Source organism: Giraffa tippelskirchi, chromosome 7 (assembly GCF_054371585.1).
Source record: "Giraffa tippelskirchi isolate mGirTip1 chromosome 7, T2T-mGirTip1v1.2.pri, whole genome shotgun sequence".
Classification (NCBI taxonomy): domain Eukaryota; kingdom Metazoa; phylum Chordata; class Mammalia; order Artiodactyla; family Giraffidae; genus Giraffa; species Giraffa tippelskirchi.
Window position 1 is genome coordinate 73,634,817 of NC_137281.1, and position 24,589 is coordinate 73,659,405.

A 24,589-nucleotide genomic window follows, 5' to 3' on the forward strand; every position below is an offset into this window, starting at 1 on the left:
GTGAAGATGGCTAGATGGCATCACAGACTCAGTGGACATGAGTTTGGGTAAACTCCAGGAGTTGGTGATGGACAGGGAGGTCTGACGTGCTGCAGTCCATGGGGTTGTGAAGAGTTGGACACGACTGAGTCACCCAACATATATACATATACACATGTACATGTGTATATATAGTACATACATATACATACACAAACATATATATATATATATGTGAAAAGATTCAAAAAATATTTACCTTTATTACATCCTATGTATTTGGGTCTATTCCACTCTGTTAAATTTTTTTTTTAGGTCACAACTCAGTAGTTTCCTTGATGCCCAACTGGGGTTACAACCTATAGTTTGAAGACAATTGAACTGGAGTATTTCAAGCTCTTAACTGAGAATTATGTAGAATTATGTAGGTCAGTACCTGGGGGTTAAGAAAAACAACCAGGCAAGCACATTTGTCCATAATATTTTAATACTTTTCATCTTTTAAATACTGGTTTTAATTTTGTGATTGTAACATGGAAGATCCAACTTTATTATTTTTTAAAAACATCATCAGGATCATAAAGCTATTTAGAATAGTTACACTCTACACACTCCCAAGGTACGTAAAATGATTATGTTTTGAGTTTGTAGATGAACAATGACAATAATCCAAATACACTGTCTGTACAACTTTTGGATGAAATACTGATGAAAAGTGTTTAACTGGACAACAACTAATAAGTTTAAAGATAACCAGCACAATTTCACAAGAGAACCAGCTCAGCCCAACTAAAATTTTCTCAATAGCAATGGACACTGATGTTGTAGAGTATGAATTAGTTGATGAAACTGAACAAATGGAACCTCAACCCTCCTGTTTCTTCTTTTGTATTCTTACATCCCTCCCAGTCACCGCCCTCCTTGGTCTGGCTACCCCTGTGGCAAACCCAAATCAAGAGCTGCTATGATATAGTCTCTACCTCAAAATCAAGACTCTTGAATTCCAAGTGAAACACTGTGCTCTCCTGAACTGCACAGTGGGAACTCGGGGACAAAGCCCCTCATCGCCAGTACTTTTCATGTTTCTATCACAGTACAAACAGCAACTGAGTAGAAAAGAGGAAAATCTTTTTTTTTTTTTTGGCTTGAGGAAGAGAAGTAGGAAATAACTGTAGATTCAAGAAAACATCATGTATATTCAGTATGTTGGAATTAGCCATACAGAAATAATTCTAGAGGGTCTGAATGTTGTCTAAAGGGCTAGTACTGCTCCAAATTTTGATTTCTTTTAAACTTCTTTCCTATTCCCTAACTCATTTTCTGGTTGGGCAGGATTAACCCTAGTGAAGTTCCAGTGCAATTATCTGAGGATAAAATGTATCTTTTTCTTTTCTTTTTTTAATACAAATATTTTTAGTGTAATCATTTTATTTACAGAATAAATTGCAAAGGTACATCGTTAACATTTAGTGCAAATGCAACTAATGAAGATTTAGACACTGCTCTGTAAACTGTCCATATCTTTGTAAAATAAAACTATCCAATTTAGTCATGATAGTTACCAGTAATGGCAAACAGAGAAACATTTATTTTGGGCATACAGAATATTTTTGAAGATTCCCATCAGTGGCTATGGTGAATAAACCTTCCCTCCCCAGCCCTCCCATCCCAATCGCAGAACTGATTGTAAAATAAAATACACATTTGAGGTATAAACTTTTCTTTCTTAAACATCACGATATAAAATGTTAACGGTGATGTAGTAAATTGATAAGATAATTTGTTTTATTTGCCTTAACTAGCATTACCACCATATAGGCACTTCTCCACGTAGTCAAATTATGAACGGCATTTTTCTGTAATAAGGCATATTCCATGCACATCATTTAGAGAAAGGTAAATTAAAAAATAGAAAAGATTTATGGAGCATGAAATCTGCGTGCATGTAATGTGAGCATATGCTTTATATGTATTTTTCTCTCTGTACAGAATAATAAATACCACTATATCTGATGCAAGTAATTAACTTCCAGGATTGTGTATATTAAGTGATCAGACTAATCCCATCATTAAGTTATCACCTTGCATTTATCATTAAGACTCCATTACCATGTATGAAATATATACAGGACATGTTCCACGTGACGTGACTTTCTGCTTTACAAAATGGGTCTGGTTTCTGTGTTTCTATAGAGATGAACAAGTCAGCAAAGCATCTACAAAACGCCTCTGATTTATGTAAGCACACTTGTGTATAAACAAAATGAAGATTCTGAAGTGGGCAGTCATTTCTACTTCAATGAGTTCCATTCCCTGCCTCAACTCCATGTGTCAAGGTTTTCAAAGAGGCCTAAAACTAAAAAAGGTATTTTACATTTAACTTCTTACAGCAGCTAAAGAAAGAATTTCAGTTTGAATCACATGGACTTCTTTTCTGCCCTGCTAAAGTTTCTGATCAAGAGGCAAACAGGAGTGATACCCACATTTTCTATGCCTATCTTGTAACATAGCTTTTAAACTGACCCAAAGTAGAAGAATGAACAAATATACATTACTGAATACTAGAAATATTGAATCAAATGTCAAACAGTGCGATTTGCTGGAACAAGTAATACCGTATGTCCTCTAACATGTGTCAGGAAAACATGAGTTCATTTTATTCTGACCGTTTTACCAGAAAGTAGTTTATACCTAGTAAGGTTGTACAGATGTTTCTGTTTGGAGGCAGGCAGAACCAATTTAGGAATTACCAAATTGTGTTTGTAACAAACTGAAAAAAATCTGTAGCACACAGTACACAACTAAAAATACAATAGAAATATAAAGGTATCTGGAGAAAAAAATAAAGCTTTTCACTCTTTCTCCATCAGAACCAAGGTTCTTCATGGGAGTAAGACTATAGAAAAGGCGAAATCACACGTTATTGACAGCCCTCAGTTATTAAGAGACACTGTACATAACAACATGAATTATTATAGAAATCAGCAGCAACGAATTCTATGATTATACAAAGCAAAAAAGTCAAAAAATTCCAGACACAGACTTGACTGTGGGCCTACAAAAAGAACCCCATCCAGGCATCTGGCGCACGGAAGGCACAGGCCCCATGTGCGTCCGACTCCTGTGCTTTACTTCTGCGCACGGAGCCTGACACAACTGAGGATCTTAGGCCGACCAGAGTAAATTAAAAATTCTGAAAAAGTTTTCAAAAATTAAAGCATCAATTCCTAGTTGTGATTCAAAATTGATTTTTCTCTTTTAGGAGCAAGCAAATAAAAATATAGCCATATACATGTAATTTTACATGTATTTATAGTTATATGCTGAGCAAGGAGATCTAGCAGAAGACAGCTAGTGTTAAGATGTTCAGCTTTGCTATTGCGGTATTTCTTCATTTTTGAACACAAGGCCAAGGTGTTGGGCCACATACAAGGCTATAGATCCTATGTTCCAGCTTAGAGCATTCAATTTTGTTTTTTAATTTTTTTCCTCCAACATGGAATGTCACACAGCCTTGCTTCAGTCACTGTAGGAAAAAAAATAACAAGTAAAACATTCAGTACTATATGACTACTAACAGCTGCAGGACTACCAGAACAGACTTCTCCTTCCTTCTAAATCCATGGCATGCACAGAATCTCTACTGAAGTTTTATATTTTAAGGATTTTTCACCTTAAGGAATATAAAGTTATTAACTTTACATATTTGAAACGTAGCATCAGAAAGAAGGTATAAGAAATCTTGTGAATGTTAGAAAAAATTAAGAAAGACAACGTGCTACATGGAGTGAAAAGGGAATCAAGCAGAGGTCTCTGGATCTGTCCCTCACAAACTGGAACTTCCTTTGTCTTAGTGTTCAATATAAACTGTGTTACACAGTATCAACAATTTACTTAGGCTATGGGAAAGAGGTCTGCCTTATCTTAAGAAATATCTTGTCAAATGAGTTTAAGAGGTCTAAGTTTTAAATATCTTTGGGCCTTACTAACTCTTTATGGAATTTCTCTACAGATGATACACATTATTGAAAGTTACCACTTCTCCATCATCAAACTAATAATGTTTTATTATAATGCTTTCCTAAGGTTTCGATGCTAGGATCCAGCTCATACATACATCTCCCAAAATTATTTTGAAACAAACTGTTACTTTAGGTAAATGAAGATCTAATGTAGGTAAATGAAAATCTGATTTTCTGTCAGAAAGAAGCTCAATCTGGACTCAAAGAGTCCAGTTCTGTCTTTACACACACACATACACAGTATAAGATATTCTAAAAATAGTGCATTTAGGTAGTACACTTATGTTTTAAGAGAATCCTTCAAAGGTCAGACTTTGTCCCAAACACTAACCATTCAGAGAAGTAAGACCAGAACCTGTTTAACATTTTCATGTAACCTATTTTCCTGGGAAAAGCTACATTATCTGGGACTGCAATGCAATAATCCCTGTGTTGGTGTCTGAAAGTAAATTAAGCTTTTTTTCTTTTTTAAGAAGTAACACAGTATAAACAGAATCAGAAACCAGACTTAATTATACAAATAGTTCTCAACTAGATGAAAAGATGCTAGACTTCATGTGTAACAAGAGGACTATAATTTTTTTTTTTGGCCATGCCACGTGGCTTGTGGAATCTCAGTTCCCTGACCAGGGACTGAACCTGGGCCAGGGCAGTGAGAGCCCAGAATCCTAACCACTAGGCCACTCCCAGGAGGACTATGATTTAAATTGCACTGGGAGAGTATTTCTCACCTATTGAGTTGGAAAAAATCAGAAAGGTTTATTTCCAACATTGTGTGAGTGTCAGAGAAATAGTACTCCCGACGTGTTACTGCTGGTAAGATGGTAAATTAATACAACTTCTAAAGAGGGCACTATCTGAATTACAAATGCACAAGATCTCTCAAGTGCCAGCAGTGTCATGGCTAGTAATTTACTCACAAACTAAATGACATATGGATATGACTGCAATACTGTTTGCTCCAGCAAAAACTAGAAGCAACTTTAACATCTACAAGCGGAGAACTGGTTAGATAAATTTATGTGCATCCATACAATGGGATTCTACACAGCCATAAAACAAAGAATAAAGCAGCTCTGCACCAATGTGGAAAGACCTTCAAGATAGAGCATAAGAAAAGCAAGATGCAGAACCCCATGTACAGTATGCAACCTTTTACCAATAACCATAAAGGTGTATGTGCGGCAGGAATACACTTGTATTTGCTTATTCAGGTGAAAATAAAACACTTCTGGAAAAACACAAGAAACTACTAGTAGCAGCTATCCACTTTGGTATGTGGGGGGTATGCGGTGATGGCGCAAAACTGGGTGATTAGGAGACAGCATAAATTTTACTGTGTATCTTTTCAAACTTTTGACTTCTGAACCATGTTAACATACCACTTATTAAAAAAAACAAAAACGATTTCAGGGCCTAGCGCAAAGATATTCAGTGCAGCATTATTTGACAATAAAAATACGGAACCAGCCAGACATTAACCTGGGCCAGTGCTTAATAAATTCTACAACATTTATATAATAGATGTTAAAAGAATGATATAGTTTTATATGTCTCATATCTTTCTATGTACTAATAGTCAAGATATATTAAAAAGAAAAAGCAAGCCGCAAGACAATACTTTGGAAAAAAAAAATCGAAGATGTATGTCAGTACATACATACAAGCCTGGAAGAATATACGAAAAACCTAAAAGTATTTTCTGGGAAGGGAGAAATAAGGGAATTTATACTTACTTACAATGTCTGCAAGAGCCATGTTAATCAAATAAAGTTTAAAAAAAGGATAAAATACATTTTCCAGTACCTGTTAATACTAGAACAAAATAGGTTTTCCTGCAGTTTTTTCTTGTACGTAAGAAGTAAAACGCTTTAGAAACTTTGGATATTCTCGCTTTGCCACTGCCCTTAACACTGAGGCTGGTGCCCATCCTCCAGGGTTTACTGTGAGACAAAGGAAAATGAAAACTGTTAAAATAATTCCCCAAACACATGTAAAGCACTCATTTTGTTCCTCTGCTTTAAAAAAAATTCCTCACATTGAAACAGCACCTCTTAAAAATGTTGACCACTCAGTCCTTAGTACTGTGCCAACCACCAGATGAGAACAGGTAACAAATTAGAAAGCATTTATTACTGTTCTAAAATGTTCCTGGTTCCCTGAACTATATGCTAATATTAGTATAGCAACACTTGAGCTTACTGAAAGCAGATTTATTCATTAAACTATATTATAGGGACTTCCCTGCTGGTCCAGTGGCTAGGACTCTGAGCTCTCAATACAGGGGGCCCGGGTTCAATCCCTGGTCAGGGAACTAGATCCCACATGCTGCAACTAAGACCTGGCACAGCCCAATAAATACATAATTTAAAAAAAAAAAAACTCTATTATAATCAAATAGTAACTTGCTCAGGCATAACTGTCTCTGTAAACATACCAGCAATGATAGTTCTATATAAAGAAGGTTTGAACATTTGATTAGAGGGACTCTAGTTTACTGCAGGTAGGAAATGGGTGGAGTGAGGAACCACTGAAAGTGATGAACAGGGTTGTCCAGCACTAGGCCAGTGTGAAATAAATACATCACTAGCAGCTACTAAAGGACAAGGGAAAAGAAGAAAACAACAATTTCCAATAATCCAACAACCAAGCAACAAGTCAGTATTAGCATTTCTTTTTAACTTTTCATATGTACATATTTTCTTCTTTTAAAATTTACTGAAATGGTATTTTATATGCTTTTTCTCACCCCACTTAAGTTATAAACATTTTTCTAAGTCACTAAATGGTCTTTGAAAATTTGGGGAAAAAAGAAGTGTTTATTTCCTTTCTCACTGTTGCTTATATTCTTAATTATATAAATATTCTATAAGACATATATCTAATAAAATGGTTCTTAAAACTGTACATGTAATAGTGATCTAAAGATGAAGTTTACAAATCTACCTTTCCAGCCCCAGCTTCAGAAATTCTAATACAGTAGTTATTCAGACATGTATATTTTGAAAGAGTCCCAATAATTTTGATATATATCTCTCCAAATTAAAAATTACTAAATCTAATGGATAAAAACTAAAATGACATTTGTAAATGGTATTTGTCCAAACTGTCAGTTATCATGTAGATCATAATAAAAACATCCATATGACCAAACACCAAAAACAAAACACATACCATTGGCCACGTATGTAATCTTGCATAGAATGTTGTCCCTGCTAATCTCCTGGTTTCCCTCTGGGGGGCTCACCAAGGTCTGACAAATCATAGCAACATTTATTTTGGCACGGACACATCGATTGTTCAGCTGCCAAAAGAAAAAATAACAACACCAGTGTAGTAGATATCCAGTATTTTGTCATTTCTTCTGGTCTAATTCTACATTAAGTCAACCAAAACTATAACTCATCATCTCCAATAAAATCTTATATGCACCAATAAAGAACACATGCCAATGTCTGAATGCTGGGAGACAGCAACCGTGGGGCATGGGGTTGAATTTACTTGAATGATTAAAGGTTGCACTGTCACAAAGCTAGAAAAAAATTCTGTGTATGAAAAATGATAATAGTCTTGCATTGAATATAAATAATACTCCAAGCATGTGAAGATGTGATCATTTGTGATGTTTCTTGTTAAAGAAAAAAAAGTATATATATTAAAACATCTTTTGAAGTATTGGAAAGGAAAATAGTATTCTACATTCTTTATCATATCACTTTTTTTAAGTATTGAATATACTCCTGGTCATTTTTCTATTTCTGTTTTATAGCCTTAAGAAGTATTTCAAACATTTCTGGGTGTATAACATAAGAGTAAATGCCCTACATGGTGTGATGCTGTATCACACATAAAACTGTATGCATACATTAAACTTTGTCTCTTGAAAAAAAAAAAAAGAATAATAGATGCCAAGCTGATTTGACCTCACGAACGTTTTCCCCCCTCCTAAGTAGTAAAAGTAGCTAAAACGAGGTAGAAACCACAGAGGCTTTGCCTGCAGCTGATCATGGCTTGAGGCCACTGTGAAAAGCAGCCTACCTAGTGTCATGGAACCTCAAGAGGAGAGGCAAACAGTCCTGCTGGGATGCTCACAGCATGACTGCTGCTCTCACATAACACTACTGGCTGGACTCTTCCAAGAAGTCAACTTTAATAACAAAAATTTCAGAAGCATTATCAAATCTTTATGCGTGGTGTGTGTTGATCACTTTTGCCCTGTGCTGTGTATTTAACTTTATATTGTACAATTATAACACTGTACTTACAGGAGCACTGCTGTGATCAACAGAAAAATTACAAACTATCCAAGTCTCCGGGTCATTTTCATTCAAAGCTGGTATCTTTCGAATGGCAGAAAGATATAAGACATCCCGCTGAGAAGCTGGCCACACTCTCTGTGGAAGAAGTACAAATCTTTTGAAAGTCTGAACTCCGTTTTTGGTTTTCTTTTTGGCTGTGCCACCCGCTCCAGTTTTCTTGGGCTTCCCTGGTGGCTCAGTTGGTAAAGAATCTGCCTGCAACGCGGGAAACCTGGGTTTGATCCCTGGGTTGGGAAGATCCCCTGAAGAAGGGAAAGGCCACCCACTCCAGTATTCTGGCCTAGAGAATTCCATGGGCTGTATAGTCCACGGGGTTGCAAAGAGTCGGCCATGACTGAGCGACTTTGACTTTTACACAGCATGCAGCATCTTAGTTACTTAATGAGGGATTGAACCTGAACCCCCTTCAGTGGAAGCGTGGAGTTTTAACCACTGGACTGTCAAGGGAAGTCCTGAAAATTTGAACTACTTTTTATTTACATTTAATATGGAACTAACAAAGAAACAAATGTAAGACTAATTAACATAAAATGCTGTAATTTTTAAGTGTACAACTGACTGGCCTTAATTATTTTTACAATGTTATGTAAACACCACCACTTGTTCTAAATGTGTCATCACTCTCAACAGGAAGTCTGTACCCATTAAGCAATCGGTCCCCATCAGCCCCTGCCACAGCCACGAGACCATTTTTAAGTATAGTACTATGCCTCTGTTTTAACTGTTCAGAGCAAAGAAGATGCTCCACTGATATCAAAATCATATCTGAAGAATTGATTGAATCTTCCAACTTCATGGGATGCAAGGAAAAACATACTGTTGAAATGACATGGAATCTAGGTCTCTGCAAACTGGACTACATACGTTTAAATGAGAGAAAATATGCACAGTCTTTCCTGATTGCTGAATTTAATAAACAGTCAACAACTTGGTGTCAATACAACCCAAATCATTTGCAAAGTGAAATGGTTCACCTTTTAAAGACACAAAATTTCATGAAGTTTATGACAGTAGTGCTGGGCAAAGGTATGTGATGCCATTAAACAAATGAAAATGTGGCCATATTAGAACTAATGAATGTAAATAAGGATGATGATAAGATAGAAATTTGAAGAGAATGACTTAAGTATCAAGAGATGAGCAGCACTCTTTAAGACTGTATTATGAAAGAAGCCAAATTTAAAGAGAAAGAATTCTATTATTACTGGGTAAGTGATAAGGATAAGTGAAAGTTGCTCAGTTGTGTCCGACTCTTTGCTACCCCATGGACTATACAGTCCATGGAATTCTACAGACCAGAATACTGGAGTGAGCGGCCTTTCCCTTCTCCAAGGGATCTTCCCAATCCAGGGATCAAACCCAGGTCTCCTGCATTGCAGGCAGATTCCTTACCAGCTGAGCCACCAGGGAAGCCCAAGAATACTGGAGTGGGTAGCCTATCCCTTCTCCAGTGGGTCTTCCCAACCCAGGAATCGAACCAGGGTCTCTCCTACATGGCAGGCAGATTTTTTACCAGCTAAGCTACCAGGGAAGCCCTATTATTACTGGATTTTGTTGAAAAAATTATGCCAGGACAATTCATTTATTCAACTAACTACAATTGTAACTTAAATTCTGTTATATATAAAATACATTACTTTAATAATCTTTAGTTTTAGTTATCCAGAAATAATCCTAATATGATCTATATATTCCTCCCTTCCACCTACTATTTAATAAGCAAAATAATTTCTGCAGGCCATTTTCCAGGACCAATTATCTTTAGAAAATAAGAGCCTTCTGATTCTAAATGACTGGTCATTTATTTTCACTGCAAATTACAGAGCGACTAATATTTTAAAGTCTATTAAATTTCAGACTCTACTTTAAACCCCCTAAATCAGTAAATTAAAACAGAATCTTCATTGTTATGCCTTTCTTGAGTAGCTGTCATGTAAATGAAGCCTAAGTCAGAGTGATTAAATATTACATGCCTCAGATAACAAGACTAGCTCAAGAAATACACAACAAAACTGGAAATATTATCAAATATTCAACTCAATTGAAAATTATTTTAAAAAAGAAAAACGAAGTACTTACTGAATCATCATATTTCTTAACTGAAATATTTCATATTTCTTTTCTTTCAAAACTGCTTTTGGTGGATCTCTCCAAAATTTTAATTTATTATTGTTTATTCAACATAATATTTGGCAATGTTAAGGATGGAATTAGAGCAGAATAGGTAACAGAAATATTCTCTAATTTAAATATTTGGATTAACACAGGAAGAAATAAAGTGAAAGGAAGCCAATTTAAATGACAATGTTTCTTTGTGTTCTGGGGCATGACCAACAACTTCCCAAAGCTGATGCTCAGCAATTTTTCCTCGATGTCAGATAATCCATTTAGATCATGTTCACTTTTGAGTCTTAACACAGACTAATAACTACTTTCCATTCTCCTATTACTGTCCCAGGAAACCGATTCATATTTGGTAACTCATTTATTTCCTCTAGAGACTAGATACTAGAAAAACATTTAAATAGATTTCAGTACTTTCTTCTCCAGACTTACTATACATCTTCATCAAACATAATGTTTTGGATACTTTTCAGGTTTGTATTTGTACCCATTTCTGCTTTAAAGCAGAAACGTTTAAATGATCTGATTTAACTTTCGAATACATGAAATTCATAATTAATAAAGTCTTTGAATCTTTTTGTGCAACTTAATTTCCTGACAAATTTTACTTTAGAGAATATTTTATATGTCTCTGTTCAAACTACGCTGGAATCCTTTTGGGCTTAAACGATATTTACCTTGTGCGTTTGATAAATGATGATTGCATTATCAGCTAATGTTTCCACCACATGAAAGTTTTCTACAGTTGCTGCAATGAAGAGAAAATGTTAGTAGTCAAAAAAATGTATTACCGTTTCCTAGTATGTGACTAATTCACTTCCATTATGAATGGACATTACAGTAAAATGAACAGGATCTTGCTCTACCGAGGCTATATCCACAAGGAAGGGAGTTTGTATTTATTTAGTATTAGGGATTATAGATGGTGGCAGTGAGATCTAATCACCAGGAAATCTCATTTTCTTTGGGCCAGTATCCAGCTGCCACTGCAAGAAAGCAATTCTAATCATGGCTTCATTACTAGGGCACAAATTATTCCCTAACACCATGACCCCTTCCTTCGCTATCACCCTTAATTTATTGAAGCTGAATAAGCTGTTCACCTAGGTTTAGGTGACTGTTTATAAGCCTGAGGAGAACACACACACACGCCCCTGACGCCCCCACTACAGCCCCCTCTTAACCTACAATTTATCACATAAACAAAACAGTATAGAAGATGATAACAATAGAAACCTTTTATTTTAGCTTTGGCTTTTCCACTAACTCTGGAGAAGGAAATGGCAGCCTAGTTCTGTGGTCTTTAACAAGTCACTTAGGCTATCTGAATTTTACTTTATTACCTACCTATCACACAGGATTGTAGTGGATTAAATGCTATAATTTGCTGAGAAGCATTTTGTACAATGAAAAGCTCAGGTATTATCAGTTCCCTGTATGATTCTCCAGATAGTTTCTATAACTATCTGGAGTTCTTATGACTTTGTAAACTATAGCTCAGATGAAGAAAACCAGGTTAGATTTGGTATTTGATTTAAAATTAAAAACTGTATTAAAATATATTAATGAGGGGAGGGAGGTGGGTGGGGGGTCCAGGAAGGGGAACACATGTAAACCCATGGCTGATTCATGTCAATGTATGGCAAAAGCTATTACAATATTGTAAAGTAATTAGCCCCCAACTAAAATAAATAAATTTATTTAAAAAAAAAATAAAATAAAATAAAATATATTAATGACAGCTTACTTTCCCAATCATTGCGAACATCAACATTCCAGAAGTAATTGCAGACCTCGTGTCCTGTAACGCCTTTAACTGCATGAGTAGCTTTCAAAGGATCCAGAACAATCCCATTTTCTTCTACTTCTCTTCTATATACCTAGAGGATATATTTTAAAACATGTTTGAAAAATACTTATGGAACATAAATATTCTGCCAAAAGAAAAATTAAAATTTCAAATTATTAACAAAGACAATACATAATATTTAAAACTACAATTCCAAAGTAAACATCAACTATGAAAAGTACACATATGTAATGAGTGAGAGCTACAAATACATCAATTTAAATAAGACATTATTTACTGATCATTCTCAAAGACCATTCATCATGGCTAAGAAGGCCAAATACAGCTGGTTAGAACATTATCTCCTTAGGGATAATATGGCAGCTCTGTTCACTGCTGTATCCCCAGCATCTAGAACAGTATCTGAAACACAGAAGGCACTCAATTATTTGTTGAACCAATGATGGAATGCTAAAATCGCATAAGATCAATGATATCTTGCCTTTAAATACTGAGGTTGCATGCCTTAAGGTCTATCTTGCTTTAAATACTGAGACTGTATAGATAAACTCCTGGACAAAATTAATTACTTCAAAATTATAGAGGATTTGGTACTTTAGACAGCTCTGTAATAAGTTCTTTTGAAAAACAAACAGGTTATCACAGAGGAAACCAGCTCTCAATTTATGGAGTGCCTATGGGGCCGGACACTGTTAGGCATTTCACCTCATTTCTCTTTTACAATCTCTCTCTCCAAAGTACCTTTCCTTACATATTTATTTATGTTATTGGGACTGATATTTTTCCAGTAACTAAAACTGGAAACTCTAGACTTTTGATTTCCTCCCCTACATTTCACATAGCTTTTAAGCTTATTAGTAATCTTCTATAAGACATCCAAAACTTGACTTTTCTACTGTTGTATATCTTTTTTAGGTATGTTTTCATTACCTCGTACCTGAATCTCCTAAGTGGTTTTCTTGGTCTCTAGTTTCATATCCCTATGAGCCTAGTCCTTCTAAAATATTACTCTGTGTACAATGGCTAGCTCACTGCTACAGACAATAGCACATTCTGTTTAGTGGGTTATTTTATATGCCCCATAAGCCAGCCCCAATGACCCTCTCTAAAGTTGTGGGAGCACTTTTTTTCTACCACTCACTTTGGGTGAAGGACCTCCACCTAGACTATGACTCCTGGCTTCTCTTCACCCTTTCACTTCCCCCTCCTTGGGGGGGAAACAGGGACATCTGAATGGTGAACACAGAAGGAGGGTGGAACAGGCTTGGCTGAACCCCTTCTCCTGTGGGCAGGATGTATGCTGGTCTGCTTTTGGGGCGTGCTCTTGTGGGGAAAGGCCTGTGATTATCTAGTTATGTCAGAAATGTTATGTTTCATTCTGGGGTAACATATTAGTAAGACCTCATGATAGCTGGTCTTAATGTTCTCTAATCAGACTGTCAGAATTATAACTAACATACTGGTCTCTCATTTGCTTATCTCCTCTATCTGATTTCTTAATCTGTTCCCTATTCAGGAAGAGAGTAAATTTCAACATCTAATACTGTATCTCACTTGCTAGAATAATTTTGGTCAAAAATCTGTACAAAACTCCTGAATATAAATGCCCTCGCCTCACCTTTTTGATAACCTTGTTTCCATTTCTAGTCATAGTCTTTGATGTAAAACAATCTGTCTCAAATCTGAGATCTCTTTCAATTTTTCTCCACTATTCACCTGTACTTTTCATTCAATATTATCTGATAGAGCTAAGTAATTGTATCTTTTAAATGTCAATATCCTCCTTCCAACCAAAGTTTCAGCTTGGAGGGAGTCTTATTAAATATCTCTTTATCTTTAGCATTGTGCCTCGGGCATGAAGTAATCCAAAATTCAATGATATTGTTGTTGGTTTTCAACTGAACACTCAATCTCTTGTCCCTTGCTCTTACTCTCTTGCATTTAGGGATATGAACAAGATTAGCTAATCAATGTCCAAAAAAAGGAGCAGTGAGAGAAAGAACAAGAAGTGAGGTACAGACCAAAGAAGGAAAAAAGTTAACACCTGGGCACAACATTCAGTATATTTAAAAAGAGAGAAATATCCAGAGAGTCATTAGCTAATTGTGACCTGTTCATATCAAAACCCATTTTCTCCATGGCCAAGGTAAAACAGAAAAATCTGTGTACAGATTTATACTATGATCATAAAAAAATTATGTAAAAGCTAAACCAGGGAAGCAAAGAGACATTTTATTTCTCAGTATTTAGAGCTTCTTCAATCATATGTAATAATTTACTTAAAAGAAAATTTTAAGTGCTGTATTACTTAAATCAATAATAATACAGTATGACTGCAACTGGCTGCAATTAGCATGAAGGGAATTACCTTCATCTCTCCTTCTTCTACAACCAACTGCCAATTGGCATCTCCACCTACATCCTGTAATGAATAGGTCATGTGGTTCTGCACCATCTCTTCAACCTTAAAAAGAAAAACAGAACCATAAGAATCCACATCCAATAATCTCTAAAACAGAATGGTATTCAGTTATTTCAGTTCAGAAATGATGTTTTTAGAAAGCTAAGCAATCAAATGCACAAAGGTTAGTAGGTTTTATACAGTGTTGAAGAGTTTTAGTCCACATTCCAGATATCATATCCAGGTTAATGACAGGAAAGAGAAATGTGGGGAAAGAAGGTGCTTCACTCTACTTAACACTGGCCTAACGTGCATCAAGTGACCAAAATATGTTTTCTGGAAAAAAGAATTACTCCTTCCTTGCCTACAATATGTATTCTTACAGAGATAATGTCTTAAAGCATAAAATCATGGAGCATTAGGTGTAAAAGGGGCACAAAGAGACCATCTAGTCCAGTGTTTCTGTAGTTAAATACTACACAGAGATATTAGAAAGCTTGTTGTGTGTCAAGATTTCTCTACAAAAAGAAAATTTTTGTCATTTTCCTCAATTCCTCTTTTATCATGAATATAAGCCAACTTAAAAAATAATCAACCTCTCCATATATCTGATTCCATTTCATTATTCTACATTCTTTCTAAATTTCTAACTAAATTTCTTTTACTAAATTTAAATTGCAACCTCTGCTTTTAACTATCAAATTATCCTGACACATCTTTATAAACAAATAGAGTCAAATAGTTCATACTCCCAGAATCCTCAATCAGATTCACTGGTAAGATCTCATTTAAGTGTTCTTTGGAAACCCTCCTAGTATGAAACATGTTTATAAACAGAAATGAAGTGATAAACAGATTGTCTCTGAAGGAACTGGCACCTTTTTCCATCTACACACAGACAGTTTCTAAGTCCTATTTTCTTAACTTTTACTCATAATTTTGTTTTACAGAATATTAAAAGAAGGCAGAAAAGAATTGAAAAATATGTATATTGTACTTCAATTTTAAGATTTATTCCTAAGGTTAACAACTTATTTTACATAAAGTCTATTACATTCATTAGGGAAACATAAGAACCAGGTTTACATGTATTTTGAATTAAATACATTAATGATTTGGGGGCAGAACTCTTAAAATTAGTCACTTTGGAGATATCACTTTTATGCATATAAGGATGTTATCAATATGTTATTATGATGTGTACATCAAGTTTCCTGGATTTCAGAGGCATTTTTGGTTACTGAAAGTAGTTATGACTGAAAGTGTCTCTTTAATTGGCAATGATCATCAGAGAAGTTTTTGATAATAGCGTTTAGGCTGAAATTCTACAATCTACATTTGTACTAAATAAATGTTACATAGTAACTTATTTCTTTATCCATAATCTTTAATGTGAAGGGTGTTGAGTTAGAGAACTGGAAGAAATTTTAAAACATGACTACTAGTACATCTATAATTTTATAAAGCATTAATTAGAAAATATAACTTCAAAGGCTGACTGGGAATAAAACCTTTGAGTCTCTAAAATTCTGAAATCTGCTTTGAGAGGTTCAGGATGACTAATGTAGAATTCCAAGTTACAAATACTACATACCAAAGGTGTCTTACTAGAGGAAGAAGAAAGCAAGTCCTAGTTAGCATGCACAAATAGAGCCTCCACAGCAGCACCGGCCTAAGGCATTAGTCTGTGTCGAACCACACTGGGAGATTATTTTTAATCACTTTTAGATTTCAAGATCTTTGAAATTTTTAGATCTGGATATGTACATACTTTTTTGGTAGGATACTAGGAGTTAAGAACACCTATATTTATTATGAGATTAGAGGTAGAAAGAAATGTTTCTCCCAAAGAGGTCCTACTTTAAACGGATTATTTGTGAAAGAAGAATGTTAAGGATTTTATTCTGCTAAAAAACCAAAGAGAGTTCTGTTTAATAGAACTTTAGTGCCATTTAGCTCTTTTGTTGAAAAAATATGCAGGTAGTTGTGTTTCTATTTGGGAGAGTATTCCTAAATTAGTTATTTCAAATGTCTGAAAAATGAGAAGCTGTTTTTGATTTGTATTTTGATGCAAAAGAAACCAGATTCCACAAATATAAACTGATAGGAGGTAACTTAAGTTTGAAACAATGTACGGTAAATGCATTTAACATTGTCTTGCTAGACAGAAGAAGCAACAGAATTCCTATTATAGCTACCACTGCATCTATGGAAAAGTTTTCAGTCTTCTGTCCTCATTTACTTCCTTAAGAGGGCTTGAGAAAATCCAACAGAGAAACAAACAAGATGTATTCACTACTGTGCTCCTAGGAAATTAACAAAACTAATGAAGTACCCAATTACTATATTAGACACGTCTTCAAAGCTTTCACCAATTACTATATTAGACACATCTTCAAAGCCTTCACCAAGGAATCTTGATCCATTATGGTATATTCCTTGAAGTAATAATATTAAGGTTACAAAGAAAGATGATACCAGTAAAATCTCACTATAATGAATTTTATCTTAAAATATGCAGTAGCAATGTTACTACAGGGGCAATGGCTTGGGCGTTTGTGACCACACTCATATTTCGGATATAAAGATGCTACATTTACTGTTTCCAGTTATGACTCTATATCAAAAATAAGTGTAACGCTAGGGACCGTTAATTGGATGACATGAATAAACATTTGCCCAAATTTCTACCTCATCAGGTTAAAAATCTGATATACTAGAAAATAATGTTACTAGAAGTATCTACCACTTAAAAACACGAAGGGTGAATTTTAGCCTAAGCATAAGTTCAGGAATCGTGTCCTTGGTTTTTTGCACCTTGAGTTGAAAATGGTAAGCTGACATAAACAGCATCTTCATACCAAATGAACTATGAAAAGACTGGAGATAAAACACACTGGAGGTGATGGCACTCCAATTCTTACCTTTTCTTTCACTTCACATTTCAATCACTCAGTATGCCATTTTAGAAGGCTAGATCTAAAGAAAATTGTCCTTTGATGGCACAACAAAAGTGTAATGAACAAAAGTCTCACGAGGGCTCAAACAGAGTTTGAACCTCTTTTTCTTATCCATGTGAAAGGAATACAACTATGTTTATTGTTACAGGGTCATAAAGGGATCTGCTGGACACAATAATTTATTAATAACAAATTAATAGTATACTGCTAACCCAAAAGAAAAATGGTCAAGGATATGAATTCAATCACTGAAAAACGCGAACAGTCAAGGAGCAAAAATAACACTTTTAGTCTATCACACTGGCAAATATTAACTGAATTATAATATTCAGTGTCAGGATAGCAAAAGAAAACTGACCCGGGAGTGTAGCTCGTTCAAACTTCAAACTTCTCTTATTGTCTGGCAATAAGAATAAAAAAACTTAGGTGTATGCATGACCTCTGTCCTAAAACTTCTAGAAATATATTCTAAGGAAATAATTGGATAAATGTACCAAGATGTATATATAGAGAAGATGTATATACAGCAATGCCTAAGTAGCACTGTTTATTAAATAAAAGAGACTAACTGAAAATAAATGTTCAATATTAGATAGGTAAATCTAGCATGCATATCCATACAACAGACAAGGAGATCTAGACCTATATTTACTGATGGGAAGATGGGTCCCATTACAGGTGTTTAAAAAAAAAAAACACACAAAAAAAACCGCTAGTTACAAAACAGTATATATAGAATTATCTACCTTGGTAGGAAAAAACTATTACTGAGGTATGTAATTTTACTTAATATACACATATATGAAAAAAGGATATGTATAAGAATATTAATAGTGATCTATTATTTTAGTCTACATTCTAGTTCAGCTAAATTAGCATTTATCAGCATGAAAGTAATTACCGATTTTATTTTATATAACAAAAAAGGGAGGGGTGAAATAGAGAATTACCACAATAGTAAAGTTACTAAGGACAAAAGTGGGCAAAAGCTTTACACAGAATTTTTTTGCAATGGTGATTCTCATCATACATTAACCTGTAGATGTACTATCCACTCTTTGATTTTCTTCTTTTTTTCCAACTTTTTACTTTCCTTTGGTCTGTGAGTTGCTTTTTATTTTCCTTTGGTCTGTGAGTTGACACCTTTACATGGTAACTGTGTTATGGAAATAATGTGGCCAAAAAGATCCATTTATGAATCTTTCATTTAGGGCTACTTCATTTCCAACACCTGTCCAAAAGATTCATGTGTTACTACTAATTTCCTACTGTTGTGCTTAGTCGCTCAGTCATGTCCAAGTCTTTGTGACCCCATAGACTGTAGCCCTCCAGGCTCCTCTGTCCATGGGGATTCTCCAGGCAAGAACACTGGAGTAGGTTGCCATGCGCTCCTTTAGGCGGATTCTTTACCAGCTGAGCTACCAGGGAAGCCCAATTTCCTGAGAGTCACATATTTTATTTGAAGTTATTTTCAGGGGCAATCTCAGTTTTACCTTTAATTATCCTTTTTAAGCAGGACTATGACCATTATATATCAACAAGAACAAAGTGATCATGAGTCAGTATTTGTATGTAGATGGCATAGCCAAACTAATCAACAGTTAACTGCCAGAGCCCAAGTCTGCTAATGACAACAAATACTTTAGCAAGACAATAAATACTTGGAGACCTCAACGTTATTGCTCTTAATTTCCCCTTCAGGCACATATAAGAGCAAAATAATCAAAAGCTTTTAAAAACAAAACCAGATCAATCATGAGCATTGTACATTAGGGAAAAAAAATACTAGAAAGATTCTTCTCAACTGAGCTACACAAAGAAATCAGGTGAAGAAATAAGCTACATTTGGAAGTCTTGTAAAAATCTGGGCACCTGCTCCTTGACATTTCCCTTGTATCTGAAGGCTTTCAGCTGTTTTATATACTCTATAACTAAGGTCCAGGTCTGGATTCTGAAGCCCTAATTCTTAGGCACCTATAAACAGTTCAAACTCTTTTCTTGCTCTCATTACATTTTCTTTAATTTATAGCCTGTATATTTCTACATTTGAAGAGAAAATAGTGACCAGTAATGATGTCTTTTAAAGAGTCTGTTATTTTATTATTTCAATGCAAGGTGGAGCTTAGCAAATAAACCAGTCTCCCAGTATTATCTAGTCTGGTCACTGATTTATTGTAAAATAAAAGTCATTATTTTAAAAGCATGCATAAATGAATTAGCAGGAGGTGAGAAATATTGTAATAAATCTGGCTAAGGGTAATTTCTGATGAGGAACTGATATATCTCTTTCCCAAAAATGTTCAAGGAGAAAAAAGCTACAAAAGTCAGAAAAAAATCTGAGTCTTAAACAATTTTCTTCTTTATTACATAGTTGAAAACTAATGTAAATTTTATTCATACACCTGGTTTAAACTGATTTTTAAAAATCATTTACTGGAAAACTCTGAGAGAAAAAAATAACGTAGATAATTTTGATTAGCTCAAAGAAATAATATTACAATGATAAAAGCTTATTTATTGAGCACTTACTACATGCTAGGTTCTAGCTCTAACACAGTCCTAGCTAGATGAGAAGCAAAGCACAGAGGAGTTAGAAAAGTTGTCAAATATCACACAGGAAACCGGGTTTAGTCATTTTGACTAGAGAGTTCAGGTTCTTAATATATGATGACATATCACAAACAAAATGCAATCACCATAAAAATACAAGGTTGAATGGTAAGTTATGTAAAGATTAAAAAAAATTTTTTTAACCTAATGCTGATGCAAAAATACTCCTCTGTTGGTACTTTTGATTTTATTATCAGGGCAGAGACTGCACGCATCGAAATCCTTGTCCTAAATTCCTAAACGATGCTGGTACTAAATAATTTAAAATCAATTTCCATCGATTTATCATATGGACAGGAATACTAATTTCAAAGGGTAATCTACCTAAGGAAAATACAACCAGTTCAACAAAACTTATAATGGTAATGAGACAGATTTATTTAAAAAGTTATTTCCCTGTTGAACATATCATGAGATATTTTAATTTATATTGAAAGTGAGACTTGAAACCCCCTTTGATGCTATAACATATCCTATAGACCATGTCCACAAAAGTTGCTCAATCCTGTCTGAAAAAACAGATATCACAGGATAGTTAAAAACCAGATACCTTCTACTAGCTTCAGTTCAATTTGAAATCTTTCAGGAGTACCTCCTATATGGTGAAATTCCAAGCTGTTCACAACAGAGGACACAAAGGGCACATGCATGCCTGACAGAGAAACTATTTAGCAGATAACGAAGGCTTGTTTAATGCTTGATGTTACTATTTAAAATTCAAACCAAAACAAGTGGCCTAATCAAAAGACTTCTAGGAACTGGGAAAGCAGGCTGAAATACAGCACAGAAAGACTCAAGTCCACTCTATACATTCATACAGTACCTGGGAGCTGAATCTGTGAACATCGTCAGAGGCACTGACTAGATCAATGGAAGACATGGAGGAAGAGCGACTATAGGGCTACCAGAGACAGACAAAGAAAAAACCAAGTAATCAGAACAAAGGCACAACAGAGCATTCAGTACCAACTTCCAAACACAAGATAAAGAAAGAGAGAACAAAGCACTATATGAAACAGGCTCAGCAGCGAGTGCTGACTTCATGCACCTATTATGTGTAATGCTCCAAAATCTTTCTATAAAGAATGCAGGCTGCCAATAATACAAAATGGTACCACTTAACCCCAGAGAAAAAAGATTTAATATCGCTGGCTATGTTTCTGGTTAACTGTTTTGGACAAGCCATTCCCTATTCCCCACCCTTCTTTTCCCTTAAATAAAAATGGAAGAACATTATATTCAGAAGAAGATTTCTAACAGTTTTTGGAGGATGTCTATGGAAGAAAACATGTAATACCAAACAAAAAAAATCTCATTACTTAAATTCAGGAAAATGAAGAAAACTTATATGACAGGATAGTTTCATCAACAATGAAGAATATAGCATATACTTTCAGTAAACTCTGACATTAGCTTACCTTTTGGACAAATCTATGAGTCCCCACAGAAGAAAAGGCATCTCCAGATGGCATTGAAGTAGACCAATGTAACCTGACCTTTTCACTCTGCGACTAAGAAAGCACATAATTTTAAATGGGAAGGTTACAAAGTGTATTTTGCAACTTAAGAGTGGATAACGTAACATTTAATTGCCAAATCTTGACACTCATGTATCCTGATTTTCTTCTTTCAGATTTCAAAGATACTAACCTTAGACCAAGGATATTTATAGCCCCTTGAATATTTCTTTTTTCCAAAGTCTAAAGAAGTTTTCATTGATTCTCAATTCCAACTCAACCACCATACCGATATTCAGTAGAGGAGCATTTTTAAGCCAGAAGGGATGATCTGAATCATCCTGTCCAAGCCCTTATTTCAAAGATTAGAAAACCAAGGCCCAGAGGATTTAAGCTGTAAGTGTAGAGCTACATAGTTAATGGCAAAACGCAAGACTAACTTGTCTTGATTTCACAATTCAAAACTCTTCCCCATATAAACCAGATTAAAACAAAAGGAAAAACACAGTGAAGGGGAAAAAAATAATCAAAAAAACCCCTAAACACACTAAAAAACCCAATACAAGGATGCTATTTCAGATGCTATATTTCTGGAACCCAAAATGAGAACTCACTTAGGAACTGAAAGTTTTAGAGTTCTGCATGTTAAAAAAACGGGAAATGAGATCTATAAAATGAACATGAAAAAGCAAACAGCCACTGTTGCAGACGACTTACCTTGGGTAGATAAATCAGTAAATGGGCACTATCAACTTAAAAACAATGCACAACATGAGAGTTGTGTGCTAAGTTTCACTTGGGGAAAAATGAGGACCACAGCCTAGGAGACAGCATGTTAGATAGCTCTGAGAAACTGCTCCAAAGAGGTAGTGAGGGAAGGTCAGCATATTTGTGATTTTGGTGAAGGGGGAGTATATGCAATCAAATGCATTTTTGCATATTTCAGCTAGTCACCAGTAGCAGACATCACCATGAAGGAATTAAGTACCTTTTCTTAGATATGAGATGCAAGAACTGGGCTCATAAAATCACCTCCTAAAGATATCTATCTGAAGGCCTATTCTGCCAATTTTCCCAGAGCACGGAGTGCCTCATTCCTCCTCTCCACCTTGTACTCTGTTTAGGGAGTACTGAAGGACAGCAGTTGTAGCAGCACCTGTGATTTAATCTGTGTAGAGGCAGGTGGCAAGTGCCCATCTGTAGTTGACAGCGTAACAGCCTTCACTGCCTTTCAAATCAAAAGGAATAAACAAGCCAATTTTTCTATGCAAGTTAATTTAGGGTGTACAACTGACACACATGACTTATTTCTAAGGTGCTTACAGTCTTGAGAAGAGTAGCTAAAATTCATCCATAAGTACCATCTGGTGGTTAAGTTCAGTTCAGTTCAGTCACTCAGTCATATCCGCCTCTTTGCGACTCCATGGACTGCAGCACACCAGGCCTCCCAGTCCATCACTAACTCCCAGAGCTGGCTCAAACACATATCCAGTGAGTCGGTGATGCCATCCAACCATCTCATCCTTTGTCATCGCCTTTCCTCCTGCCTTCAATCGTTCCGAGCATCAAGGTCTTTCTAAAGAGTCAGTTCTTCACATCAGGTGGCCAAAGTATTGGAGTTTCAGCTTCAGCATCAGTCCTTCCAATGAACATTCACGACTGATTTCGTTTAGGATGGACTGGTTCGATCTCCTTGCAGTCCAAGGGACTCACAAGAGTCTTCAACACCACAGCTCAAAAGCATCAGTTTCTCAGCACTCAGCTTTCTTTATGGTTCAATTCTCAAACTCATACATGACTACTGGAAAAACCATAGCTTTGACTAGACAGACCTTTGTTGGCAAAGTAATGTCTCTGCTTTTTAATATCCTGTCTATGTTGGTCATAGCTCTTCCTTCAAAGAGCAAGAATCTTTTAATTTCATGGCTGCAGTCACCATGTGCAGTGATTCTAGAGCCCAAGAAAAGAAAGTCTCTCACTGTTTCCATTTTTTCCCCATCTATTTGCCATGAAGTGATTGGGACCAGATGTCATGATCTTAGTTTTCTGAATGTTGAGTTTTAAGCCAGCTTTTTCACTCTCCTGGTTCATTTTCCTCAAGAGGCTCTTTAGTTCTTCTTCACTTTCTGCCACAAGGGTGGCATCATCTGCATATCTGAGGTTATTGATATTTCTCCCGGCAATCTTGATTCCAGCTTGTGCATCTTCCAGCTTGGCATTTCACATGATGTACTCTGCATAAAAGTTAAATAAGCAGGGTGACAATATACAGCCTTGACGTGCTCCTTTCCCGATATGGAACCAGTCTGTTGTTTCATGCCTGGTCCTAAGTGTTGCTTCCTGACCTGCATACAGGTTTCTCAGGAGGCAGGTAAGGGGGTCTGGTATTTCCATCTCTTTCAGAATTTTCCGCAGTTTATTGTGATCCACACAGTCAAAGGTTTTAGCGTAGTCAATGAAGCAGAAGTAGATGTTTTTCTGGAATTTTCTTGCTTTTTCTATGATCAAATGGATGTTGGCAATTTGATCTCTGGTTCCTCTGCCTTTTCTAAATCCAGTTTGAACATCTGGAAGTTCACAATTCACATACTCTTGAAGCCTGGCTTGGAGAATTTTGACCATTACTTTACTAGTGTGTGAGATGAGTGCAATTGTGTGGTAGTTTGAGCATTCTTCGGCATTGCCTTTCTTTGGGATTGGAATGAAAACTGACCTTTTCTAGTCCTGTGGCCACTGCTGAGTTTTCCAGATTTGCTGGCACATTGAATGTAACACTTTCACAGCTTCATCTTTTAGGATTTGAAAGAGCTCAACTGGAATTCTGTCACTTCCACTAACTTTGTTCGTAGTGATGCTTCCTAAGACCCACTTGACTTTGCATTCCAGGATGTCTGGCTCTAGGTGAGT

At 35.6% G+C, this 24,589-nt stretch overlaps 1 protein-coding gene across 3 annotated transcripts in view; it reads right to left on the reverse strand.

The window, feature by feature from the left end:
- Nucleotides 1-448: 448 nt before the first annotated feature.
- CERT1 (ceramide transporter 1) overlaps nucleotides 449-24,589 on the reverse strand; it is a 129,386-nt gene continuing 105,245 nt past the window's right edge. Inside the window, exons 11-19 of one of the 3 annotated variants that reach the window (XM_081513928.1) lie at nucleotides 21,644-21,736; nucleotides 21,049-21,126; nucleotides 14,623-14,718; nucleotides 12,192-12,324; nucleotides 11,122-11,192; nucleotides 8,267-8,395; nucleotides 7,176-7,305; nucleotides 5,808-5,944; nucleotides 449-3,505 (exon numbers count right to left, since the gene is read on the reverse strand). In XM_081513928.1, coding sequence (XP_081370054.1) covers nucleotides 5,817-5,944; nucleotides 7,176-7,305; nucleotides 8,267-8,395; nucleotides 11,122-11,192; nucleotides 12,192-12,324; nucleotides 14,623-14,718; nucleotides 21,049-21,126; nucleotides 21,644-21,736 — 858 coding nt within the window. In that variant the 3' untranslated portion in view covers nucleotides 449-3,505; nucleotides 5,808-5,816. The remainder of the gene's footprint in view (nucleotides 3,506-5,807; nucleotides 5,945-7,175; nucleotides 7,306-8,266; nucleotides 8,396-11,121; nucleotides 11,193-12,191; nucleotides 12,325-14,622; nucleotides 14,719-21,048; nucleotides 21,127-21,643; nucleotides 21,737-24,589) is intronic. The other 2 variants (XM_081513930.1, XM_081513931.1) reach the window with 2 other exon arrangements.